Source organism: Lepidochelys kempii, chromosome 11 (assembly GCF_965140265.1).
Source record: "Lepidochelys kempii isolate rLepKem1 chromosome 11, rLepKem1.hap2, whole genome shotgun sequence".
NCBI classification, from domain to species: domain Eukaryota; kingdom Metazoa; phylum Chordata; order Testudines; family Cheloniidae; genus Lepidochelys; species Lepidochelys kempii.
The window spans coordinates 8,902,766-8,927,448 of NC_133266.1; the positions used below are offsets into that span (position 1 = coordinate 8,902,766).

The 24,683-nt window shown below is 42.0% G+C and overlaps 1 protein-coding gene across 1 annotated transcript in view; it reads left to right on the forward strand.

Moving 5' to 3' along the window:
• Positions 1-24,683, forward strand: part of GLI2 (GLI family zinc finger 2) — a 244,572-nt gene that overhangs the window by 214,480 nt on the left and 5,409 nt on the right. The window contains exons 7-12 of the mRNA XM_073304689.1: positions 1,801-2,014; positions 4,201-4,314; positions 9,557-9,688; positions 13,830-13,979; positions 17,927-18,091; positions 22,991-23,272. Coding sequence (XP_073160790.1) covers positions 1,801-2,014; positions 4,201-4,314; positions 9,557-9,688; positions 13,830-13,979; positions 17,927-18,091; positions 22,991-23,272 — 1,057 coding nt within the window. The remainder of the gene's footprint in view (positions 1-1,800; positions 2,015-4,200; positions 4,315-9,556; positions 9,689-13,829; positions 13,980-17,926; positions 18,092-22,990; positions 23,273-24,683) is intronic.

The window sequence follows — 24,683 nt, forward strand, 5'->3', positions numbered from 1 at the left end:
AATCCTGTTCCATCCTTAATTAAAAAGCACTTCCCTTAAAGGAACAAATTTTGTCAGATCCTTGAGTGGTTGCTTAAGGCAGGTTTCACACTGTAGTGTTATTATTTTTACCACTGAGAAGTTAGGTATGGGTTTTTTTTCCTATTAATAATGTTATTATAGACACCTAGAAAGAAATGCAAGAGTTCATAGAAGCAATGCAGTCCTAAACAATGATTGATCTTATTGTTAGTAAAAGTTAGATATTAATAGAAAAGTTGCTTTGTCAGGTAAAATTTTTGAAGTACTTATAACATAATTCTAGCTTTAGGAAACCTCAAGATTTTAACTACTCATCATACTTATCATCACACTGTTCCCATGAGTTCTCCCCGTCTATTGGATCCACCTCAAATCTCTTGTTTTATACTTAAACTGTAAACTGTTTGAGCCAGGAACTATCTTTTCATTATATCTGTGTACGTTGCTTAGCACAATGGGGTCCTGATCCTTGACTAGTGGCCTCTAGGCATTACCACAATAATAATAATAATTAATTTAGAACCATGTAATATGTATTTTACAAGGCATATGTTAAATCTTAAGAATTTTAAGTGTGTGTCATACATAGAAAACAGTTTAACGGCTAATAAATTGTGTGCAGATTGACTTTTTTTATTTTTAACCACTTAAAAGTTCATCAGTGGCAGCAGTGACGCAAATTAATACATCTCACCACAGAGGGATGGTCATATGTTATAAAGTGAGTTTTCTGATGGTTCCATTATATAGAACAGTTGTTCTACAGTAACCTGTCATCAGCTCTTATTATGTCATTAACCATTAACATTTATTTAGCCACAAGGGCTTTTTAACAGGGTAGTGACTTTGGCCTTTGCTTTTTGGTCATGTTGTCATTAGCTGGTTTAGAATAGAAGCAGCCTTAATTGCCTAGTCACGTTTATTATTTAAAATAAAAACATGAACATACTGCTAATTAAGGCCCAGTCCTGCAAGCACTTGTGCCTGTGGGTAATTTTGCTTGTGAGTAAAGTTACATGTATATAAATGTTCATTGGATCAGCCCCTAAAGTGCCAGATTGATAGCAGTGGAATTGGAAGACTACTAGCAAAGTTGGTAGTTCTGATGGTAGTTTTTATGGTGTGTCTACTACATCCTAGTCTGCAACCACACTGGCAACCAGATAACTATTAGATGGGAATGATTTCTGGCTATGAGTGATCTAAATTGGGGTTGAACTAATGACCTGCAGAAGAAGGGTTACATATTTTAGTAGTCCCGTGAGCCATCTTCCAGCTCAGTTGAATGCAGAGTAAATTTCATATTTTTTAAATATGTAAAATTGATTGTTAAATGTTCCCTCTGCAATTTGTGCCTGACAGCCAGGTGACTTCACTTCTGTATTAAGAGTAGCGTAGCCACAAGCTTGGGAAGTTGCAAAAAAGGTCTACCTGGAAAAACCTTGCATTGTTGCAAAGCAAGATGTGTGAGTTTTTCCCCCATTGTAATCCATTCTTTTCAAACACCGTAAAAAAAGAAATCTCTAGCAGTACTGTGTGACTAGAAGGGGTCCACAAATATACCAAAGTACAGATGAGACCAATAATATCTGTGTAAAAAATATCCCATACTGTATATCATGGAAGATTAAAGAAAATCTAGTTTCCCCACTTTATCCTCTTTCCCATAATCAGCAGGAAGTTCTACCCTTACTTCAATCACTAGCCAAGGTTTTAATTCTTTTTTTAAAATAACTTCTCCTTGTAATTTTTCCTCCTCTATTTGTATATTTATTGCAGTCCAGCATTCAGCTTCCCCCATCCCATTAACCCAGTGACTTACCAGCAGATCCTGAGTCAGCAGAGAGGCTTGAGCTCAGCATTTGGACATACGCCTCCTTTGATCCAGCCTTCCCCCACATTCCCTCCACGACAACACATGGCAGTTATCTCTGTCAACCCAGCTCCTGCTCAGATCAGTAATAACAACAGCTGCATATCTGACTCTAATCAGGTAGGAGCCAGTTCAGGTAATGTGATGTGTTTAATACAGCCAAGCAGTGAAATTTAGCTGCACTTGAAAAAGCATATCCATTAGAGCTGATCAAATAGGGCCTAATTTTCAGAGGTTCTGAGCATCTGCAGCTCTCATTGACTTTAGTTGGAGTTGTGAGTGGGCAGTGCATTTGAAAATCTGAACAAAAATTAAATGCATTCAGGATTTTTCTTGGTTTAAGTTATCAGGCCATTCCTAAATTCTGCTCATGTATCCAGAGTTCATCAGTGCAAGTGGTGGGTGTCCCATCCAGGGTATCAAGCAGTCTCATAATTCTGTAAATGTGGTCTACGGGGAGCAAAGACTCACAGATGGGTTACAACAAGTTGACCACTTAGGGGGAAACTTGGCCCCATTGATGGCAAAACTCCCACTGATTTCAGTAGGGCCAGGATTTCACCCATAATGTTCATGGTGACTGCTATTCATGTGATTGGTCATGTTATATTTTCTACTCCCTGATTGGATGATGAAAGTTTTCTACAGGAGAGTGACAAATAGCAAACAGCAAACATCAGATGTAACTACAAAGCATTTTTGTGACTGTGAAGCAGCCATGTGCATATTTGCAAATAACATATTATGACCATCTAGGGCCTTTATTCAGCAAAGCACTTAGCCATATTTATAAGTCTATCCCTATTAGTGAAACACTTAAGTTCTTAGGTTCCAATAAAGTCAAAGGAACTTAAGTGCTTTGCTATATTGGAGTTTAAAAGCAGTGAATCAAATTGAAGTAGTGTATTCACCAATCTGCTTTTCCTTTGTTTGACCTGCTCCTCTGCTAATGTTGTAAATCATGCAGATATTTTTAAAACCACTATATTCTTTCCCTCACTATGTTTGCTAAGATACAAAATGCAAAGCATTTTAGGACTGATGGCCACGTCAGATCCCAGTTTCCCTTTTGTGCTAAAGAAGGGGCTGTTTTTCATTTTAGAAATCCATTCCAGAGGAATTTTTAACATGCCCCCCGACTTTTCAAATGACATTGGGAAGACAGTTGTGAAATGGGCTCTTGGTTTGGGTGTAAATTGTATTGATTTTATTGTCTGTTTTACAAACTTGTGGGCCCAATTTTCAAAATTAGCCATACACAATGGATGCACAGGCACCAAACATATGAAAACCTTGAGTACACACACCAGCTGAATATTAGTGAGTACACATGGCATATTTTTAATAATTTTGGCTTCTTACTGTCAGTACTTGGAAGTTTAAACTACCATTGTGTCACAACCAAAAGAATTATTTCACTCCATTACATACCCATTTCAGTTTGTTATTGTATTTTATTGTTCTGGAGTAGACTGTCCAGATTGGTTTATTATTCTAGAGTATCTCATGGGTGCTGGACTGCACACTCCGGTTTGTTATTGAAGAGTTATTTGACTGGTTTTGTTTTCTTCTGCTTTATTTCATTCCTAACAAACTGAGTTCCAAAATAATGTAGGTGGTGGAAGTGGGGTGTCCGTTTACATAAATACTGTACGGATCTTGAGTAATTAATAGCAATGTCATTACAGTTTTAATATTCTAATTTAATTGACTGTTGTTTGTGTGTGTGTCTTGTGCTTTTTCTCTTGTAGCCTCTCTTATTTTTTTCTGGAGCAAAGTCAAGTGTGTACACTCTCTCTCATGTACACACACAGTATAAAGACAACGCCACATGAAACCAGAATATAGAAACTATTTGGTTTCTTACCGTGTTATTTCATCTTGTTTGGAGAAATAAACCATGGCTTGTTCTTGGGGTGGAGGGGTGGCAGTGTGGGTGTTAATCAACAATTGGCTAAATTTGACAGGATCTAGATAGTTCTGAAACTGAAGCAGTGGCTGAGTTGGGAATGGCATCCCTAAATATGCACAACTGCTTTTTTCAGGCCTGCCCTCTTTCCTTTATTCTCTCTCTCTCTCCTTCTCTCTCAGTCTGTGTCTTTCTCCGTGCACACTCCAAATGGGTAAAATTCACCCAGTGTAGACAACCAGCACTGGTCTGTGTCCTGGACAGGTGGCCCCAATGACCAGCCCAGTTCCTTTTCCTCACCAGTTTGCCATAAACTGGAGACGATGTTATGAGGCTGTATTGCATCATTTTTCTTTCAAACCTTAATGCCACATCACCCCCAATTTTTCTTTCCTAGAACAAGCAGAGCAGCGAGTCAGCCGTGAGCAGCACAGTCAATCCCGTAATTCACAAGCGCAGCAAAGTCAAGACTGAAGTTGAGGGTATGCCACCAGCTTCCCCAGCCACACAGGTAACTGTCTTGGCATAAATTGTCTTGTTGACCTAATGCAGTGAGCTGATGGGTCTTCATTGTATTCACTTCATGTTTCTTTGCAATTTGTAATGAGGCATCAAAGTTTGCAAGGCAACTGAGCTGATCTCAAATAAAGAGACCCAACAAGGTACAGGAGCAGGGTTTCTGTGATTTATTGAGGGAAACATTATGTGGGTTCTTGGGAGTTGGATTCCTGGTGCATTGCCCAGAAAGAAAGAGAGAAGGATGGACTATTTCAGCCCTGGTAACTTATAAAAATTATGCTTGACCCTTCCTCAGTGCATAGCAAGCAATATTGATGTCTCAAAGCAAACATAGATTACAAGGAAGTCTTGCATGTAGGTAGAAAGCTCTGAGAAAGAGCTTCTTCACTTCTGAGTACGGAATTGCTCTTAGCATCATTCTTTACATCACTGACACAACTTTTGACACTGAGAAGGGTCCACAGACCTTTGTTTTCTTTTCAGAGCTCTGCTATTGCAAACTGTTTAATGGCTGACAATATCCATCTGACTGTTCTTTATCACACCTGTAAACTATCAGAAGTGCTCTGGGCACTTCATTTTCATGAAATATTAGGCTGTGTTATTGTCAAGTGAACAGAAGAGTTTATGACAAATTCCTCTTTCTGCACTGGTTCAGAAGCAGGTTTCAGCATGATGCATGGGGACAGCAACTTGTGCAATCATCTGGGGGCTGGTAAAATTGATGAAGATAGCATATCAGGGAAAGATAAACATGCTGTAGTCAGCACGATTAGGGCAAAGAGGCATCTCTCTTGAGCTTTGTGTTTAGGAGTGCAACAATACACAACAGCAGAAAGCACACGACCTAAAAAAACAATCTGGCCGCCACCCCGGCTAATAAGGCCGCATATTTATTTCTTGTAGTAAAATGAAAGAGATCTGAAAGAAATTTCCTGTCCTCCCAAGCATATGTATCGGATGAGCCCTGGGAAAGACTACTGCACATTTACTGGCACCATCCTCCTTTATTACATACAGATTTTGAGAAGTGCATGGCCAATACTGATGATCACATTTACAGAATCACGGGGTTCAGAGTAGCAGCCGTGCTAGTCTGTAGCTGCAAAAAGAAAAGGAGGACTTGTGGCACCTTAGAGACTAACAAATTTATTTGAGCATAAGCTTTTGTGAGCTACAGCTCACTGCATCCGATGAAGTGAGCTGAAGCTCACGAAAACTTATGCTCAAACAAATTTGTTAGTCTTTAAGGTGCCACAAGTCCTCCTTTTCTTTTTGAGAACCATGGGGAATACCAATGCAATTGTGTACGTGTATTTTTCTTATTATTTGACTCACTATGTCCTATGAATAAAGTAAGTGCCCAAAAAAGAGAAGAATCATGTAGAGTGATGCAAGGAGATTTAATTAGCAGTAATTGGATGAAATTAACAAAAGAAAAATGTAGGCTGGGTATTTGGAAACAGTTCCTAATGAGGAGATCTGTGGCTCAGTCTCCCAAGAGAAGTGTAGGCTCCATGGCTTGAAACATTTTAAAAACTGATTGGACAAAGTATTGGAAATACCCTGTAGGGGGCAATCTTGCATTGGCAGAAAGAATAGACTTAGATGACTTAGTACAAAAGGGACCTGTTTTTCAGCAGGTCTGAGCACTCACAGCTAGAGCTCACTGAAGACTGGAATTTCCATTCTGAAGGAAATGCCGATATTTTGACATTTATTGTTAACCCAATCAAAATCAAAAATGGAATTTTATTTTATTTTATTTTATTTTATTTTTGTGGAATGAAAAGTTCATAGATTCCAAGGCCAGAAGGGACCCCTGTGATCATCTAGTCTCACCTGCTGTATAACCCAGGCCATAGAACGTCCCCAAATAATTCCTAAAGCAGATCTTTTAGAAGAACATCCACTCTTGATTTAAAAATTCAGTGATGCCACCACAACCCATGATTGCTTCAGTTGTTAATTACTCTCACCATTAAAAATGTATGTCTTATTTCCAGTCAGAATTTGTCTAGCTTCAACTTCCAGCCATTGGATCATGTTTTACCTTTCTCCACTAGATTATTAAATATTAAATTAAATCCTCTATTAAATATTTGTTCCCCATCTAGATACATACAGACTATAATCAAGTCACACCTTAATCTTCTCTTTGTTAAGCTAAATAGATTGAGCTTGAGTCTATCACTATATGTTAATTTGGAAATGTTGCATTTTGTTTCAATTCAACATTGGCCAGCATCTACCTGAGCTGCTCTGGTGCCTCATTGGAGTTATGGCTTGGTGCCTCATGCCCCAACTCCCACCCCATGAGCTAGGCTCCCCAGCTGGATATCTGCCATCATGCACAGCAATCATAGCACTCCCATAATGTCCTACAGTGGTTCAACCACAGGGAAAGCAGCAGTGCAGTGTGGGAGATGTAGTCCAGTCAAGTATCAGGGGGTAGCCGTGTTAGTCTGTATCCACAAAAACAACGAGGAGTCTGGTGGCACCTTAAAGACTAACAGATTTATTTGGGCATAAGCTTTCATGGGTAAAAAACCCACTTCTTCAGATGCATGGAGTTACGGGTTTTTTTTACCCACGAAAGCTGATGCCCAAATAAATCTGTTAGTCCAGTCAAGTAGCCCAGTCCATGGGGGCACAAGATGCCATGGCAATTCAGTCAGTCACAGATTAATATCTGACTGACCTGAAATGAAATGTTTAGGTTCAATTGAACAAACTGAAATATTTTGATATGAGTCGACCCAACCTGAACCGAAATATTTCATTTCTGTTTTCCTGATAGAAAATCAAAAAATTTCAGCAACAACTGCATTTGGCAGAAACTGCATTTCTGACGGGGACTTGGGGGCGGGGGGAACACATTTAGACAGAAAATTCCTGACCAGCTCTACCCACAACTCCAGCTGAAGTTAGTGGAGCTGTATGTAGTCAGCACCTCTGAATGTCCTAAGACTTTTCCATCTCTGATTTTGTACAGGCCTCTGATATATGTTTTAAAGATTCTACCTTTCCTCAGAAATTGTTTTGTAACTTTCAGCAATTTTCTGTGATCAGAGCAGCCTTTTCAAAAGAACAATCAAGGGCTAATTAGAACAAATCTCTCCATGCATGAGTTGTAAAAAATGTACATAAAAGTCACACCTGGCATATGATACCATGACAGCTGCTTTAATAATAATACTTGAGCTTTTATGTAGCACTTCTCACCTTCCAAGCTCTGTACGAGCATGAACTAGTTAATCATCGCAACACTCCAGTGGGTCTCGAGAAAAGGTTTGAAAGAGGAGAGGTGGGTGGCCTGATGGTCACTTCAGGCAGGGTGTTCCATGCTGAAGGGATAAGGGGGAAGAAACTGCTATAACAGCTTGGGAACAGTGGCTAAAGAAGGGTTCAAAGATGGACTTGTTGGTGGAGCACAGTGGATGGAGGCAATGTGATCCTGGTCAATAAGTGAGAAGTGGCAGAGTCATGAGGAGTTCTAACAATGAGGACAAGAAGCTTGAAGTTAATATAATAGTGTACGGTCACAGCATATCATCCCTTTTCAAATGAGTTTGCATTGGTCTCCAGTAAAATCATGCCTTTTCCTTAGTATGGTTCAGTGAATAGGGCACTAGAGTAGGAATCAGAAGATCTGAGTTCTGTTCCCAACTCTGCCATTGAGTTGCTGGGTGACCTTGATCAAGTCACTTCACCTCTCTGCTCCCCTCCCAACTTTAGGGCTTGCCTACATGGGGAAATTTACAAGTATAATTCTACCACTGTAGGTTTCAGAGTAGCAGCCGTGTTAGTCTGTATTCACCAAAAGAAAAGGAGTACTTGTGGCACCTTAGAGACTAACAAATTTATTTGAGCATAAGCTTTCGTAAGCTACAGCTCACTTCATCGAAGGAGCGGGAACCTGGGGTCATGTAGTCATTTTTTGTCAGAAGGGGTGTGTGGTGGAATTAAGTTTGAGAACCCCTGCTGTAACATTATGTTCCCTGGTAAATAGTTGCTTCTGATTGTCACGTTCCAGTGAAAACAGACTGTGTCGTGCTGGAAATGACTGCGATACACATGGCTGCTACAAGGCCTGTGCGTTAAATCATCATTACATCTTAATTATAATAATTTGCTGTTACATAGTGCTGTAGATGTTCAAATCACTTCGCAATCTTTAACTATTCAATCCATATAATACTGCAGAAAGAGAGGAAAATATTATTTCCCTCATTTTCAGATGGGGAAACTGAGGCACAGAGCAGTTTAAGCAACTTGACAAGAGGTCAGGATTAGAACTTGGAAGGTTTCCAACCATAGGCTCAGTTGGCTATATCATGGTAGTGGACTAAGGTTGGAGCAGGAGACAGAAGTTCCTGAGTTCTACTCTGACACTGACTCAATGTATGGTCTTGGTCAAGTTACTTAAACTATCTGCCTCATTTTCCCCTTTGGTACAATGGGTATATTAATATTTGCCTACCTCGTAGGAATGTTTTCAGGATTAATTAGTTTGTGCCTGTAAAGTGCTCTAAGGATGCAAACCACTGTATAAATGCTAAGTATTATTATTATTACCTATTATTACCTATCATTGTAGAGGAAGGACAGATGTGTGTGGATACAACAAGACTCAACCGAACTTTTTGAATGGTTTGAAAAGATTCAGTGGCTATTTTCCCCTTCCATTTTCTTATTCCATCCAGTTAGAGCCAGGTAGCAAAAGAAACAAAATATTCACAAGAGAGGAAGGATGGTCCAGTGCTTAGGGTACTTGCCTGGGACTCAGAAGGCCTTAGTTCAAGTCTTTGCTCTTCCTTGAGACTTACTGTGGTGAATCTCTTAGTCCCACTGTGCCTCAGTATCCCCTCTGTAAAATGTGGATAATAGTATTACCCTAGAGTAATTGTGGGTGTATAAATACGATGGACTCTGTAGTCTTTCCTCACTCTATATCTGATCTAGCTGGTGGGAGTCCAAAGATGTGGGTGTTTATCTAAATCAGACCCCCAAACATTTTAAGATTAGCCTGTCACTAGCGGTGATTTCCTCGGGCAGATCCATAACTGCAAGACCCTTTTTAACTCAGTATTTCATGATAATCCAGAATGTTACATTGTTATAATGAGTTGTCCTTTCCTTTATGATCAATTAACACCTGCCCTGTAATCTACGAGGGACTGAGGAATTCAGATGAAACAAGTTCACTTTATGTAATACTCTGTGTGTTATAGGAGCATCTGACAGACCTGAAAGAAGATCTAGATAAGGATGAATGTAAACAGGAGCCTGACGTTATTTATGAGACAAATTGTCACTGGGAAGGGTGCATAAAGGAATATGACACGCAGGAGCAGCTCGTCCATGTGAGTAATGTTGGAAAGAAACCCCAGCAATAAATTTGGATTTCTGTGCATTTGACGTCACTTTTCATCACAAGATCAGGATACTTTACAGCAGGAGCTCACTGTGGGAGCCACTAACAGTGCAAATTAGAGGTACAGTGTACAAACACTGCAAGATCAGCTCACAATTCCTTGAAGAGTTTAGTTGCAGCGAAGCCTTAGATTAGATTATTTGATAGTCTTATGTTTCAGCTGCTGAGGGTGTAATTCTGGTTCCCCTTGCAAAGCCCAATAAAAGGTCTGTGTGTAGGGGATCTTCTATGGCTGCTGGGGGGGATGAATCTCCTCTCCTGTAACGGGCAGTTGGACACAAAGCACCTGCATAGCCCAGTCACTGAACCCTGTGGGTAAGTCTGTGCTGCATCTGGGAAGTGTCATTGCCAGTGCCGGTAGACAGACTGGGCTAGCTCTGCTCGAGCTAGCATGCTAAAAATAGCACTGTGGGTGTTGCTGCTTGGGCAGTGGCAGCTCAGATGAGCCATCCGAGTCCAAGCCCACCCAATCCTCTGGGTTCAGGCCTGGGTGGCTAGCCCCAGCCATCGCCACTGCCACAATGTCCACTCTGCTGCTCGGGGACTCATCCCATGTTACGCAGGGGCTCTAAACACCCTGATCGTCCCCAGTGCAGTGGGAAATAAAACACTGCCAGTGTGTTGGCCCTTCTGCTGCCATGCCGCGGTTCGTCGTCCCAAGCCAATGGGGGCTGCGGGAAGCGGCGCGGGCCAAGGGAGCGGTGAACCGCAGCCAGTGGGAGTTGCAATTGGCTGAACCTGCGGACACGGCGCCAGGGGCTTTCCCTGAACAAGCAGTGGACCACAGTTGAGAACCACTGCTCTAAAGTAAACCTAAGCCAATTCTGAATGCTGCAGCCTCCTGTGATTTTGGCTTATCTTCACCCCATTCCTCCCACTATAAAATATGCCCTTGAGCATGATCTGTCCATTGGCATTTCTACCAGGTCCATCACCATGGTGTCTCAGTGCCACAAAGGCTGAGATTTTGGAACAATGGTGAAGTTAAGGCCCTTCTACATCTTCAGAGGGCTAGTCACCATCTAGTCTGCAATATACCATGTACAGCATGCTAGTTTTTCAATGTGAGCAAGCTGCAGTGTTTTAGTCTATTGTACTTTTAGTCCATAGTTTAACGTGCTCTGTGATTGGCATGAACAAAACCCTGAGTTTATTCTCAAGGTTGCTAAATTCTGTTCCTGCCCAGGCAGCCATACCTTGCTGTGACTGAGCGGGCAAGTTACTCTGTTTTAATGAGCATTTGTTTCCCCATGCTGCTAAGTCTCACAGACCATCAAATCCACTGATCTCAGTGGCCAGCGAAGGCAGGATCTGCATGTCTGACCTTGGGAGGGATGGGGGATGGCTGAAAAAACGCTGAATCTAAAAAATCCAAACCCAAGTATTTTATTTTAGGACTTCCTGTTGATGTATTTTATTGAAGTCATAGGAGTGGGGGAGAGTGGAGGGGTCATGATTTTGGCAGCTAGATTCTGTTCAGAGAGAAATAAGTCTATTAGTCTATACATGTAACAATACAGCTGCAGAACTGTTCTCTGATTTGTTTTATCGTCTTCAGAGATTGATCTTCCCTATCCTTGTAAAATATGAATCTAGACTTGCACCAGGTAAGAGCAAGGCTCCACTTTGCTGCTGTGTTTTCAGCACAGGGGTGAAGGCTTTTATGGAACTGAGTAATTAGCAGTAGACTATGGAGTTCTCCTTAGCACATACTTTACAGATGTTGTCATATCCTGCCAGCAGTTAAGCTTTTGACAGCAGGTGGATGTTTTAGAGCCGGCATCCGTTCTGGCACTGAATCATATTTTCTTTTGCCCTTTACCAGCACTATAAAAAGGGGTCACAGCTGCATAATTTGGAAAGGGATTTGGAGCTGGAATGTTGGTTTGGACCATTCCAGAGACAAGAACCAACTGCTTCCAAAAACCAGAGGGTGCTCGGGTCCAACACTAAGCAGTGCTTTTATGTTTTGCTCTTTCATAGACTTTAATTTGATTTGGGATTTTTTAAAAAAATTTCTCTTGTTTGCTGTTAGTCTGAGATTCAGGATATAGTGGGGGTCAGATCCTCAGCTGATTACAGTGGAGCTACACTGGCCTACACCAACTGAAAAAACCATGGTCTCTCTGCATGGCTTTGCCCAGTGGTAGCAAAATCCCTTTTAAAAAGCATGAAATTCCTACTGTTGAGCACAAGTGAGGAAGCAGTAGTTGACTGGAAATGGACAAATCTGTGCACATGCAGTGTTTCTTAAAGAGTAACATAATGTCATGGTTTTGTATATATCACAGCATGTATATTAAAGAATATAATTTTCTAAACTACCTGCAGTTCAGGGAAGTGGAACAAAGCCATCATGGTTTTTTTTTTTTTCCATTTTAGCAAATGTCATGTGTTCGACTCTATAGGACATGTGGTGTCAGCTCACATGCCTTGGCATCTGATATGTCTCATCAGTTCTAATTTAGTTGAATTATAGGCAGGTGAGTTTTTAGTGTAAGATCAGGTACACGGCAAGCCAGCCAGCTGCAATCACAGGTGTGCTAGTTGCTGGTTCCGTTGCCGCTATGAGGCATCTGACTGGCCTATGCTGACAATGAATGTAAATTAAAGTGCAAGAACTTATTCCAGCCTTGTGCCACATGGGTAAAATGGCATAAGGAGCCATTGCTCTCCCTCCTCTATCAAGTCCCAATGAACAGCATGTCAGGATTATTACCTAGCTCTCAGCAAACTGTTCCTGTGTCTTCCTCTGTGTTTGTACAGCACCTAGCACAGTGAGGCTCTGATCCTCCTGTTTGAGTTCTTTGCTTATTACAGTAAAATAAATAATAATAAAAAGGGCTCATCTTCCACACTAACTGGTTCAGCACAGGCCTAGTGGGGTGTTTGTTGGCTGGGAGCCATGGCCAGGCCCATAGGCGTCTGTGCTGAAATCTGCGATAAGTTACATGCTGGTTATCTTCTAAGGAGGAGTAAAGAGTTCCTAGCAGTTCATATCCCTTTCTTCCAAGTCTGTCATGAACTGTCCTACTCTGTGCTGGCCAGTGACTCTGCTATTAGAAACACAGAAATGTAGGACTCGAAGGTACCTCAATAGGTCATCTAGTCCAGACCCCGCACTAAAGGCATTACATACTAAGTATATAATGGTTCTACCCATCCCTGCCGCACAGCTGCCCTGACATTTTTCATATCTAAATTGAGTAGAAATAGGATTGTATGCAATGGGGATTGCTTAGGAATCCTTTCTCTTTTGTTGCGGTAATGTCTGACTAGAGGAATGTTTTGCTTCCTCTGTCGGTGGGTCACGTTTGGGCCCCCCACTGAGAAGCATTCTGGGTGGGAGCTCAGGGATCATGGATCGTGGTCCGCATGTTGTACATTTACACTCCCAATGCTCTCCCGCCCTCTGAAACAGCAACAGCCCCTTGCTTCCAGTACAAATAATGTGTGCAGTTTGTTCTGCAGTTGGCCAGAGTAGGGATACACATTGCTTTTGCAGAGCATAGGTCAAATCCCCAGTTGACACAAGCTGAGGGCCTGGCCCATTGCGTCAGTAGCACTTTGAACAGGTAAAAAACCAGGTCTGTGCTTGAGGAAGTAGCAGTATTGTCGTTTATTTGTTTTATCGTGGTGCCTAAGAACCCTAGTCAAAGACGCCCTTTATGCTAGGTGCTGTACAAACACCGAACAAAAAGATGGCCCCCTCCCCAAAGAGTTTACAATCTAAGTATAAGACAAGAGACAACAGATGGGCTCAGACAGGAGTACAAGGAAACAATGAGACGTTATTGGTCAGTATGTCTCTGCATGCCAACAGCCATCACACGCCAGCATTACCATCCTACCCTTGTGTCTAAACAATCCTATTCTGTGTCCTGTCATCCAACCCCAAAGACAGCTCAAGAGCCCCATATGACTCCATAGCATTATTTATATCTTGGTAACATCAGACCACAACTGCTGTGGAGAGGAACTGTTGTTTTTTCTGTGCATTTCAGAGTGACACATGCGGTGATGGCTTTAGCTGTTCTAATCATGATCTGGTTTTCTTTCTCTTACGCTAGCACATCAATAACGATCACATCCACGGGGAGAAGAAGGAGTTTGTCTGCCGCTGGCAAGACTGCACTCGGGAGCAGAAGCCATTCAAGGCTCAATACATGTTGGTGGTGCACATGCGAAGACACACTGGAGAAAAGCCACACAAGTGCACGGTGAGCCGATGGGGGCACAGCTCTGTGCAGATCGTTAGAATGGTGTGGGGGGCTCGTGTCCACATGAATGTATATCTGGACACAGACTAGAGAGTCACACCAAAGCTCTATGAATGAACCCACCTCCCCATTCTGGGCAAGTTCTGATCCAATCTGTCAGCATTAATGGGCGTTAAGTACTTGCAGGCTATCCCCTGGGGACATTAAAGTTAATGGAGAGGAAGGCTAGTCCAGTGGTTATGGTGCTAGCCCAGAATTTGGGGAGACCTGGATTCAATTCCCTGCTCTGTTACAGACGTTCTGTGTGATCTTGGGCGAGTCATTTAGGGGCAGATTTTTAAATGTATTTAGGCACCTAGCTCCCTTTGAAATCAGTGGGAGTTAGGTACGTAAATCCTTTTAAAAATGTGGTCCTTAGCGTCTCTGTGCCCCAATACCCTATATGTCAAATAAGGGTGATACTTTCCTATCTCACAGAGTTTTGTATTGCATATTCAGCTTTCCAACTACGAACTATTTCCCCCCACTGAAGATTACGTAATCTGGTGATTTACACCCATAAATTAAGACTCGGCTGGGCCAGTTCTTTGGTGGAGTGAATCCTTTGTGGAGCTACTCAAGTTGATACCCTATAAGGTTCTGGCCCCCAGAATGTTTAGGTGGCCAAGTTCTGAAGACCAGATGAGTGATGTGTAGTGTGCATTGGCCCAATTAAAGGGATCTAGAATAACCTTTTTGCATTCCAGGGCTGCTGTAATTCAGACCTGTATCAGGGAGTAGAGTTGGTCCTGCATTAAGTACCTGAACACTGTGCTGTACAAGGCTCTCTCCTGGCCCTGGCACATCCCCTACATAACTTTGCCCCATCCAATGTGTCCCCTCTGTTTGGGCAATCCTTCATGTCCCCTGTAGGGCAGCTCCTTGGCTTTGTGTTGTCCTAGCAGTGCAAAGCAGACAAAACTAAGGATTGAGTTAAACCCTTTTCCCTTCCACACTCTCCATCAACTTTGCAGCTCCACTATCCTCACAACTCAGGCTCATGCCTCACAGTTAACTTTGGCCCTGTCTTCCCTTTTCTTTAGGGCTGTCTCATCTGAACTGTTGTAGCCTCCTCCTGTCAGCCTCCCTAACTTTCCCTCTTTGATCTATCCAGCAGCCACCATGACCCAGTGCCCTATTCCCCATTTTCACCTTCATGCTTTTGCTTTCATGCTGCTCCTAGGATGAGTCTCTCTTCACATTCCTTCAGATCCCTCCTCCTTTTGCCTTCTTCCCACTATTCTCTTCCACTCCTGGACCATCCCCAAGCCCAGTCTCTACTCAAAAATATCAGACCGTATATGACTTGTTTCCTATATGGCTGCTTTGTCAATTTTCTGACCCTCTGTGTGTCTCATTTAGGGTGTAAGCTCTCCAGGGCACATGGCCATCTCTCTGTGTTGATCTGGTAAAACACCGAGCACAGTTACGCTGTGCTATAAAACTTTCATAAGAACACCATGGATTATTCAGTGTGTTGTTTGATGCAATGGATTGAACATGAGTGGAAGAGTCAGCTCTGCCCTTGAAGTGATCAGCAGCTAAAAGTACAGGGGATCAGCTCCCCAATCCATGCTAAAAGCAGAGGGGAGCTCCTCCTTCTCCCTCACATCCTGTTCAGCTGGTGCAGCAGAAGCTCCCCTTCTCATTTCAGCCTATTTCAACTCCAGGTCGTTGTGCTGAATTGGAACTACTGGAAAGTAATTTGAGCATCTCAGGAGCTGAGTCAATCCTACGGGCTGGAGAATTTCAAGCAGGCTATGTGTTTTACTCAAATTATTGCGGCGTCATTACTCTGCACCCCAAACTCACTTTTTGTACAGGGAAGATCCTGAGTTTCTATTTGCCTATGATGCTGAGGCCAGTACCCTTCTCTGCAGAAGCTTTCCTTGTCCAAGCCAGTTCAGCTGTGATTTCTCAACGTTCCATTTATTTTAAACAAAAAGAGAGACATGGGAACGTGATGTAAATAAGACTAGAGGTGAGCCCAGGCTGTGGAGTTTGGATCTGATCTAATGCAAAGGTCAGGGATGTTTTAGTGCAAAGCCCATTTCTGTATAAGACATCCAGATTCCACATTCACAGACCAGCGTTAGCTGTGGGAACATCTGGTTTGAGCACCCAAGGATTTGGTTGTCCTGTTCAGATGCCATTATTTGAAAATTGGGCCACGGTGGGAACTGCATTACTCTGATAATAGCCAGTATTGCTAGACCACCTGAGTGAGTTACTGTATGCTCAGTTACCAGTGATTTCCAGTAAGTTGAGTGATATTTTTCAACACGTGTAAATGACCTATGATGCCACATGCTGTAAGCACAGGGTGAGAGAACAAATTAATGATATTCTGTTAACTCATGGTTATGACATGCTGAATGAAACAAATGTTTCTAAAGGAAGCTTACTACAGCACTCAGAAACTATGGTGATGGGCACAATGTGAGACCCTAATTAGAACAGAATTACCTGTGCAAATGTGTTCCTTCATTTTATCTAAACAATTATACATCTTAACCTTAACAATCGCATCCATCATTAAATTGGACTATAGTGTTCCTATAATATAGGAATGGTTGCAAGTACTATGGCAGACAGTGGTGTGTGGAGCCATCACTAGAATTACTACAGTCCTTTTCTGTAAGAGAGTAACCCCAAGATTCATGGCTCTTCGTGCTCATTTTGATCAGTGTTCTAGACTGGAGAGAGAGGCAGAATGGTTCCAACAAAAGTTCCCGTTTCTCCTGAACAGTACTGAATGACTTAACTTTTGGTTTTCCAGAACAAGGGCCTCTTTTTATTCCCAAGACTTTCATAAATGGCAGCCTGAAGTGATCCTCCTAATTCCAGAGTTAGACAAACTGATTAAAATGAGCCCGCTGTGGTCCCCAGAGATTGAAATGGGAGCTGGGGACATTTTTGACATTCAGATCACATATTAAGGCACTTGAATAAGGATTTTTGTATGGGGTTTTCCAAAGCACTCAGCACTGGCCTAACTGCTCCCACTGAAGCCAATGACAAAAAGGCCCATTTGACTTCAATGAGAGCAGAGCCAGGCCAAAGTCAGGCACTTCTGAAAATGCAACCCTAAGAGACTAGCTTTAGGCACCCATTTTTTTAAATCCTATCCAGTGGTTTTAAGTATGCTGTTAGTTCAGTGTCATTACTACTTGGAAATATTACTGGGCAGTATCTCATCTTCTCTCAGCCATTTTGGCTGCTTGGCTGAATCCTTCCATAGTACAAAAAGGAGAGTCAGCCAGCACTGGATGGTGGTGGGACTTACATCATTGAAAATCTGGTGATGTCTCTGGAGTGCCTCTGGCTCTTTGTGTGGGAAGTTGCTTTTGTTCCAGGCCCCTGGCCTGTGGTGCCATCCAAGAATCCATTAAGACTGAGGATCTTGGTTCTTAAGATGGTAATGTCAGGCAGGCTGACCTCAGAGCCCTCAGGAAAGTGGAACCAAACTGTAATTAGGGAAACTTCAAAGCTTGCTATTTTAACTCTTTTCCTTTAGAAAACTGGCTTGTCTCGCAAGCTTTGGAGCTAGTGAAATGGAGACACCTTGGTCAAGATTTTCAAAAGCAGCTAGTAATTTGGTGGGGCCTCAATTTTTGGATGCACAACCTGAAACATCTTAAAGGGGAGCCTAATATTCAGAGAACAGGTGCTCAGCGCTGCCTGAAAATCAGATTCCGGTCAGGTATAACCCAAAATTTGAGGTTCCCTAAATCACTAGCCTCTTTCGACAACATTGCTCTGCCCAGGAAGGAAAAGCTCTCTCAACAAAGTGGATGTTAGTTTGTAAAAGACAGACTCCTAAAAAGGGAAAAGAAATGGAAAGCAGATGAGGAGGGAAAAACCACCACTGTGATTGATGAATTGCTCCCATTGTGTTTTTATTTTAGTTTGAGGGTTGTGCCAAAGCCTATTCCCGACTGGAGAACTTAAAGACACACCTGAGATCTCACACTGGAGAAAAGCCGTACGTCTGTGAACATGAGGGCTGCAATAAAGCCTTTTCCAACGCTTCAGACAGAGCAAAGCACCAGAACAGGACGCATTCCAATGAGGTAAACCCATCCTCACCACAAGTGCTGTGGATTTTTAACAAAATTTTTGCTGACAATATACACTTTACATGCTGGACTCGTGTAAAAAGGAATTTACCATAATGAAAGACTTTTATTTTTTTTACTTGGATTTATTTTGCTGCAGAGCCAGACCACATTAGCTTTATATTTATGAAAGCCATGTTAGAAACTACAAACAGATGCTGAAGTATGCAAATTTTCTGATTGGCTTTTGAAATTAAAGCTGGTGCTTTCCAAATTCATAATTTTTAATAGTCCAAACAGGGTCCTACATTTTTGTACCTTGCTTTCTAACATGATCGCAGCATAGACTCATCGGGGTGTGATTTCTACCCTGGGTCCTGACGCTTTGGAAATAGTCATACCTGTATCTTTTGATATATAATGATAAAGTGTGATGCAACTCTTTGTTAACCCTAGATAATTTAGACCCACTATTAGAAGTTGGGGAATGCAGGAAATTGCCTTTATTGTAACGCATGTGATGGTCTGCCGCAAATGGCTAAGGCTGAGGATTAACAATTATATTACTACTAATTAGCAGACAATGGAAAGGGTAAAAAAACAATGTTCTAGAGTTCTAGTAATGTTTGCAACCATGAAGGAGCAAGTTTGTAGCCTAATTTGTAACAGTTAAATATGAATCATTGGAGAATGGAATAATGTGATTTGAATGGATGACAGAATTTTAAAGCAATACTATATTACCCAGTGATAACCAAACCTCAAAAGGTTTCACAGATTTGGTTCAGATGGGAATAAGCACTCCAAAGTTTTGGATGTTTCTCTGAGCTATTTTAACTAGAGAAGGACCCAGATGAGCAACCCAGATCCAAACGTCTTTCCAGGTATTCAGATCTGAATCCAAATATTTAGGCTGACCTCTCTCAGTTATAAGCTGATGGGTAAGTTAAAGCTGCTCCCTTGCAAATCTGATTTGTACCAGGGCTGGGCAGCTCAGGACTTATAGATTCATAGACTTGAAGGCCAGAATATCATCTAGTCTGCCCTCCTGTGTATCACAGGCCATTCAGTTGCACGCACTACCCCTATAATGAGCCCAGTAACTTGTGGTTGGCTAAAGCATATCCTCCAGAAAGACATCCAGTTTTGATCTAAATACAGCAAGAGATGGAGAATCCCCCAGTTCCCTGGGTAGTTTGTTCCAATAGTTAGTTACCCTCACTGTCAAAAATGTGTGATCCATTTGAATTTGGTTGGCTTCAGCTTCCAGCCATTGGTCCGTGTTATGCATGTCTCCACTACATTAAAGGGCCCTTTAGTTCCTGATATTTACTCCCCATGAAGGAACCGAAACGCTGTAATCAAGTCACTTCTCACTTTTCTTTTGGATAAACTAAATGGATTGAACTTTTTAAGTCTCTCACTGTAAGGCATTTTCTCCAGACCTTGAATAATTTTTGTGGCTCTTTTTTGCCCATCTCCAATTTTTCAACATAATTTTAGAAATATGGACATTAAAACGGGATGCAGTATTCCAGCATTGGTCTCCCCAGTGCCAGGTACAGAAGTAAAATCACCTCCCAACTCCTACTTACTACTCCCCTGTTCATACATCCAAGAATTGCTTTAGTCCTTTTTGCCACAGCATTGCAGTGGAAGCTTGTGCTTTGTTGCTTGTCCGGTATGACCTCTAGATCTTTCTCAGAGTCATGGCTTTCCAGGATACAGTCCCCCATTTCTGTAGGTATAGCCTGCATTCCTTGGTCCTGGATATATAACTTTGCATCTGACAGGTTTCAGAGTAACAGCCGTGTTAGTCTGTATTCGCAAAAAGAAAAGGAGTACTTGTGGCACCTTAGAGACTAACCAATTTATTTGAGCATAAGCTTTCGTGAGCTACAGCTCACTTCATCTGAAGTGAGCTGTAGCTCACGAAAGCTTATGCTCAAATAAATTGGTTAGTCTCTAAGGTGCCACAAGTACTCCTTTTCTTTTTGCATCTGACTGCATTAAAATGCATTTTGTTTGAATGGATCCAGCTTACCAGGCAATCCAGGGAGCTGCAGTAGGTCTCTGATAGTCCTCTCACTACTTGTACGCAGTGTAGTTGGAGCTGTGTCAGTCCCAGGATATTAGGACAATATCTTTGAGGCAATATCTTTGAGGTAATATGAGGTAATATCTTTTACTGGGCCAACTTCTCTGTTGGTGATAAAGACAAACTTTCAACCTTGCACAGAGCTCTGTATGACTCGAAAGCTTGCCTCTCTCACCAACAGAAGTTGGTCCAATAAAAAATATTCCCTCACCTACCTTGTCCTCTCATAAGAACATAAGAATGGCCATACTGGGTCAGACCAAAGGTCCATCTAGCCCCATATCCTGTGTACTCAGGCTAGACCACAATTTCACATGCAGAAAAGATGGACTTATCCACCAATATTCACAAGAACTTAGGCCCGGATTCCCCAGGTTTGTCCCCATCAGTTTGTAACAAAACTATTAGGAATATGGTTCAGCCTCTTACTGCTTTCATGGCATCAGGTTTCCAGGCTGCCAGTATATCACTACTTTGGCCGCCATTCATTTGAAATGAGGTAATGTGCCTGGGTGTTGTCAATGAACCCATTAGAATCCCCTCAGGACATCGCACCTGATGGCCTGTTGTGGATTTTCCAGGGAAGAGATGCTAGTGTTGTTCCAGAAAATTGTTCTGTAACTCCATCACCCCACTGTGGTGCAAACCTGCTGGCTCATTGAAAAGTTCAAGGTGATGCAAGTCCACAACTATTAGGCTATAGATGGGAGTAGGCTGACCAGGTAGCAAGTGTCAAAAATCGGGACAGGAAGTGGGGGGTAATAGGTGCCTATGTGAGAAAAAGCCCCAAATATTGGGACTCTCCCTATAAAATCGGGACATCTGGTCACCCTAGCTGGGAGGTGTGATTCCCAGCTCAGGTAGACTTACACGCACTAGCTCTGATCGAGCTAACACGCTAAAAATAGCAGCAAAGCTGCGGCAGCACAGGCAGCTTACACAGGCTAACCCCACCTGCCCAGGACCCTGGGTACACACTCGAGCAGCTGCTACCTAGCTAGATCAAAACTAGCTCAGGCGTATCTACACATGCTCCAATCACATCTCCCTATTGCAGTGCAGACATACCCAAAGAGACATTTTTCTCCAACTCAAGCTGAAATACAGTTGAACTCTAGAAATCCAGTGCCCCTGAGTTTCTGAGGAGGCTTGTGATGATTCCACCAGCCAAAGAGATGTAACTTTTCAAGTATTTGTGAAGGATGTGGAAGGAGATATTGGAACTGTTTGCCAGGCTTAAACCGGCAAAAGCAGAGCGCTCCTAACACCAGATATCTCTATTTGAACAATGCTTAAGATATTTTGTAGGCATCCCAGGGAAGCAGCATTTAGGCTTAATTCAGTTGCTGGGGGGAAATTCTGATTAAGCACATCTCCCTTAAATGGAATTCTTGGTAGCACTGGCAGTAATGACCACATTTCAATATTCTTGATACTCATAAATATCAAACAGAGCTATTATCTACTCCCCAACATTAGGGCTAAAGGACCTTTGTAAGTCATCCTATTCCCTTTTCCCTAATGCAGATTATAACAACAGTAATAATACTTCTATATTGCCCCATCCAAGAATCTAAGTGAGCATTACAAACTTTAATTCATTAAATCACCACAACACCCTGAGGTAGATACTTATCTCCCCATTTTACAGATGGGGAAACTGAAGCACAGAGAGTTAAAGTGACTTACCCAAGATCAGCCAGGAATTCTGTTGCAAGAATAGATCTCTAGTGCTGTTCGTGTGATTGTGCTGGTTTAGTTTTGTTTGTTGGTTGGTTTGATTTTACCCAAAACTAACTAACTAACTAACTAACTCTCCCCCCAGCAGTTTTACATGTGCTCTTTTTGTCAAATTCGAAAATAGATACCTAACTAATAGAAATGGCCATTTTTGGTTAACCTTAGAAAATCATTTACCTGTTGTTCATTTAGATGGATCCGTTCCAATGTCTCAGTGAAAAAGTACTTAGAGCAATTGTGAGGCTGAAGTGGTGCTTGTGATGAATTCAACCCTTCAAAAGCTGCAATAGCCTTCACAGCTTTGGTGCTCATGCACATTGGAATTGGAAAGTGGATAAATCAAAGTTTTTTTTAAAAAAAAAGAAAGTATAGCTACTTGCTAACTTCTGTTTCCAAAAGTCTGGCCTCAGACTTGCTTTGCTGCAGCGATCAATGATTCATGATTCTAGGAATACAATGCCATCGTCTTAAAAAGCATTGCGTGCCTGTGGTTTGTTTTGCACAATAACAGATTTCAGAGTGATGGGTGCTGGAGATATACAAAAGACTAGATAGACAGAATCCAGTCTGGCTTAGTTTCTCTGGATTTTCATAGATCAGGAGGTCTCAAACTTTTTCCCAGAGTAGACACCATCTTAATGGAGAGATTGTCTTGTAGACAATCCCCTGCAATTCCAATGACTCAGACCACCTCCCCTCCCATCCACAATCATGAAACATTCCTGTGGCAGCAAATGCTTAGGTGGAAAAGTAATACTAGGAAAGTATTTTGTGAATTTTTAGCTATCTTTGAATTTTGCAGCCCAAACCAAGAAGTAAAGCCAGTATCAAGCGACTAGCCAGGTCTCTGTGGCCCACAACCAAGTGCTCCATGACCACCAGCAGAACATGGATCACAGTTTAAAAATCTGCCACAGACGCGTTGCAAGACCCTAAGAGGCAGATTCTCCATATTTTTTGCTGGCAGCATCATGTTCATTGTGTTCTGTAAGGACATGGCTTATCTTTGTCTACAAAGCATGTCCACAATATTTCAGTCTGCTTTAAAAATAACCTCAAATTTGTCATATCAACAGAAACCCTATGTCTGTAAAATCCCGGGCTGCACAAAGAGGTACACGGACCCCAGTTCCCTCAGGAAACACGTCAAGACTGTGCATGGGCCCGACGCCCATGTCACGAAGAAGCAGCGCAACGACGTTCACCCAAGGCCGCCTCCCCTCAAGGAAAATGGCGACAACGAAGCAAGTGCCAAGCAGAGTAGCAAGGTGTCAGAAGAGAGCACCGAGGCTAACAGTACCACCAGAGGCATGGAGGACTGCTTACAAGTCAAAACAATAAAGACTGAGAATTCTGTGGTAAGAGAAGCTGTTCTTTAAAAGATAAGAGTATGGTTTGTAATTTCTCGGAGAGACAGGTGAAAAATGTAAAGTTGCAGCCTTTTTCCTCCTCATGCATTTGCCATGCACCCAGAAATTTGCAGGACGATCCCAGTTTTCAATGCCCTCAACCCCAAAGTTAAAACTGCAGGACAGTTAAGAGTCCCCAGTGTATTTTGTGTTTTGTTACACAGCAACACAGAGTCCAAGGTGTGATATTTGTAACATTGCTGATACATCATGATAGGATGATGAATGAACACATCAGCCCATGCGGCCTTAATGCCATGCCATGAAGGTGAAAATGTGACAATAACATGTTGTCATAATACAATTTCTTTTGTCCCCCAAGACACTTTAAATCATGCAGTAGTCTTATTTCCTTTCCAAGCCAGTCACATGTCATTTCATTAAATCTGTGAGTTTTTGTGTATTACACAGTAGTTAGAGGAAATCAAGAGTGTTGCTGCACCACAACTCTTTCACATTTCAACATTTCTCCTTCCCTTTGCAGCGAAAAAGGCAAAATTTTTGTAAAACAAGAGGCAATAAATGGCTGAACTGAAGTCACTTTCACCTGCTAGAGTTCATTCAGTTCCCGGGTTTCTCACTGGAGTTGAGAGAATTTCACAAGCCTTGAGACTCAAAGTATACGGTTTCTTGATTTTAAGCCAGGCCAAAATGTTTTCATTTCTACCAGTCAACATGGCTTTGCACTATAAAAGAGCTAGATGCCATGCTCTTGGGTGATACTGTGATGATATAGGAGTTTAGTCCAGGAAGGAATTGACTGTTTTCACAGCCAGAATGGCTTTTATTGGCTAAATGGACAATTTCACCTTCACATGATCCTGTGTTCATTGAAAAACTCAGTGTAAGAATAACACACACACACACTTTTTTTTCTATGAAAATATTTCTCCCCTACTTTCCCTAATGGTGATTTTTCTAACAGACTGTAGATCATGTTCTTTCCATAGTTACACTCTGGGCAGCTCCATTGGTGTTAGGCACAGTGGGCAATCCTTCCTTTCTGCTATAGATACAGAACCCCTTTTACTTCACTTGGGTTGCATGGTGTAACGAGGGCAGTACCCAGCTCACTGTGCCTATCGACAACATATGTATCTCTCTGTATTTACTACTTGTTTCAATTCAAATCTCTGAAGCCCTGTGATGGAGCTAATTGATTGAAATCACTTGTAATAGTGTCTGGGGTTCCTCTTTCTGACCCAAAATTCGATCTAATCCAAAATCCACCGAGGTCTGTGAAAATTCACTGGGATTTGGATCCAGGTACATTAAGAGGTGTTAAATTAAATGTGCTGACTTCTGAATTGGTGGGGGAGGGGGGAGAAAGGGGAGAGAAATAATTCTGCTAATTTACCCT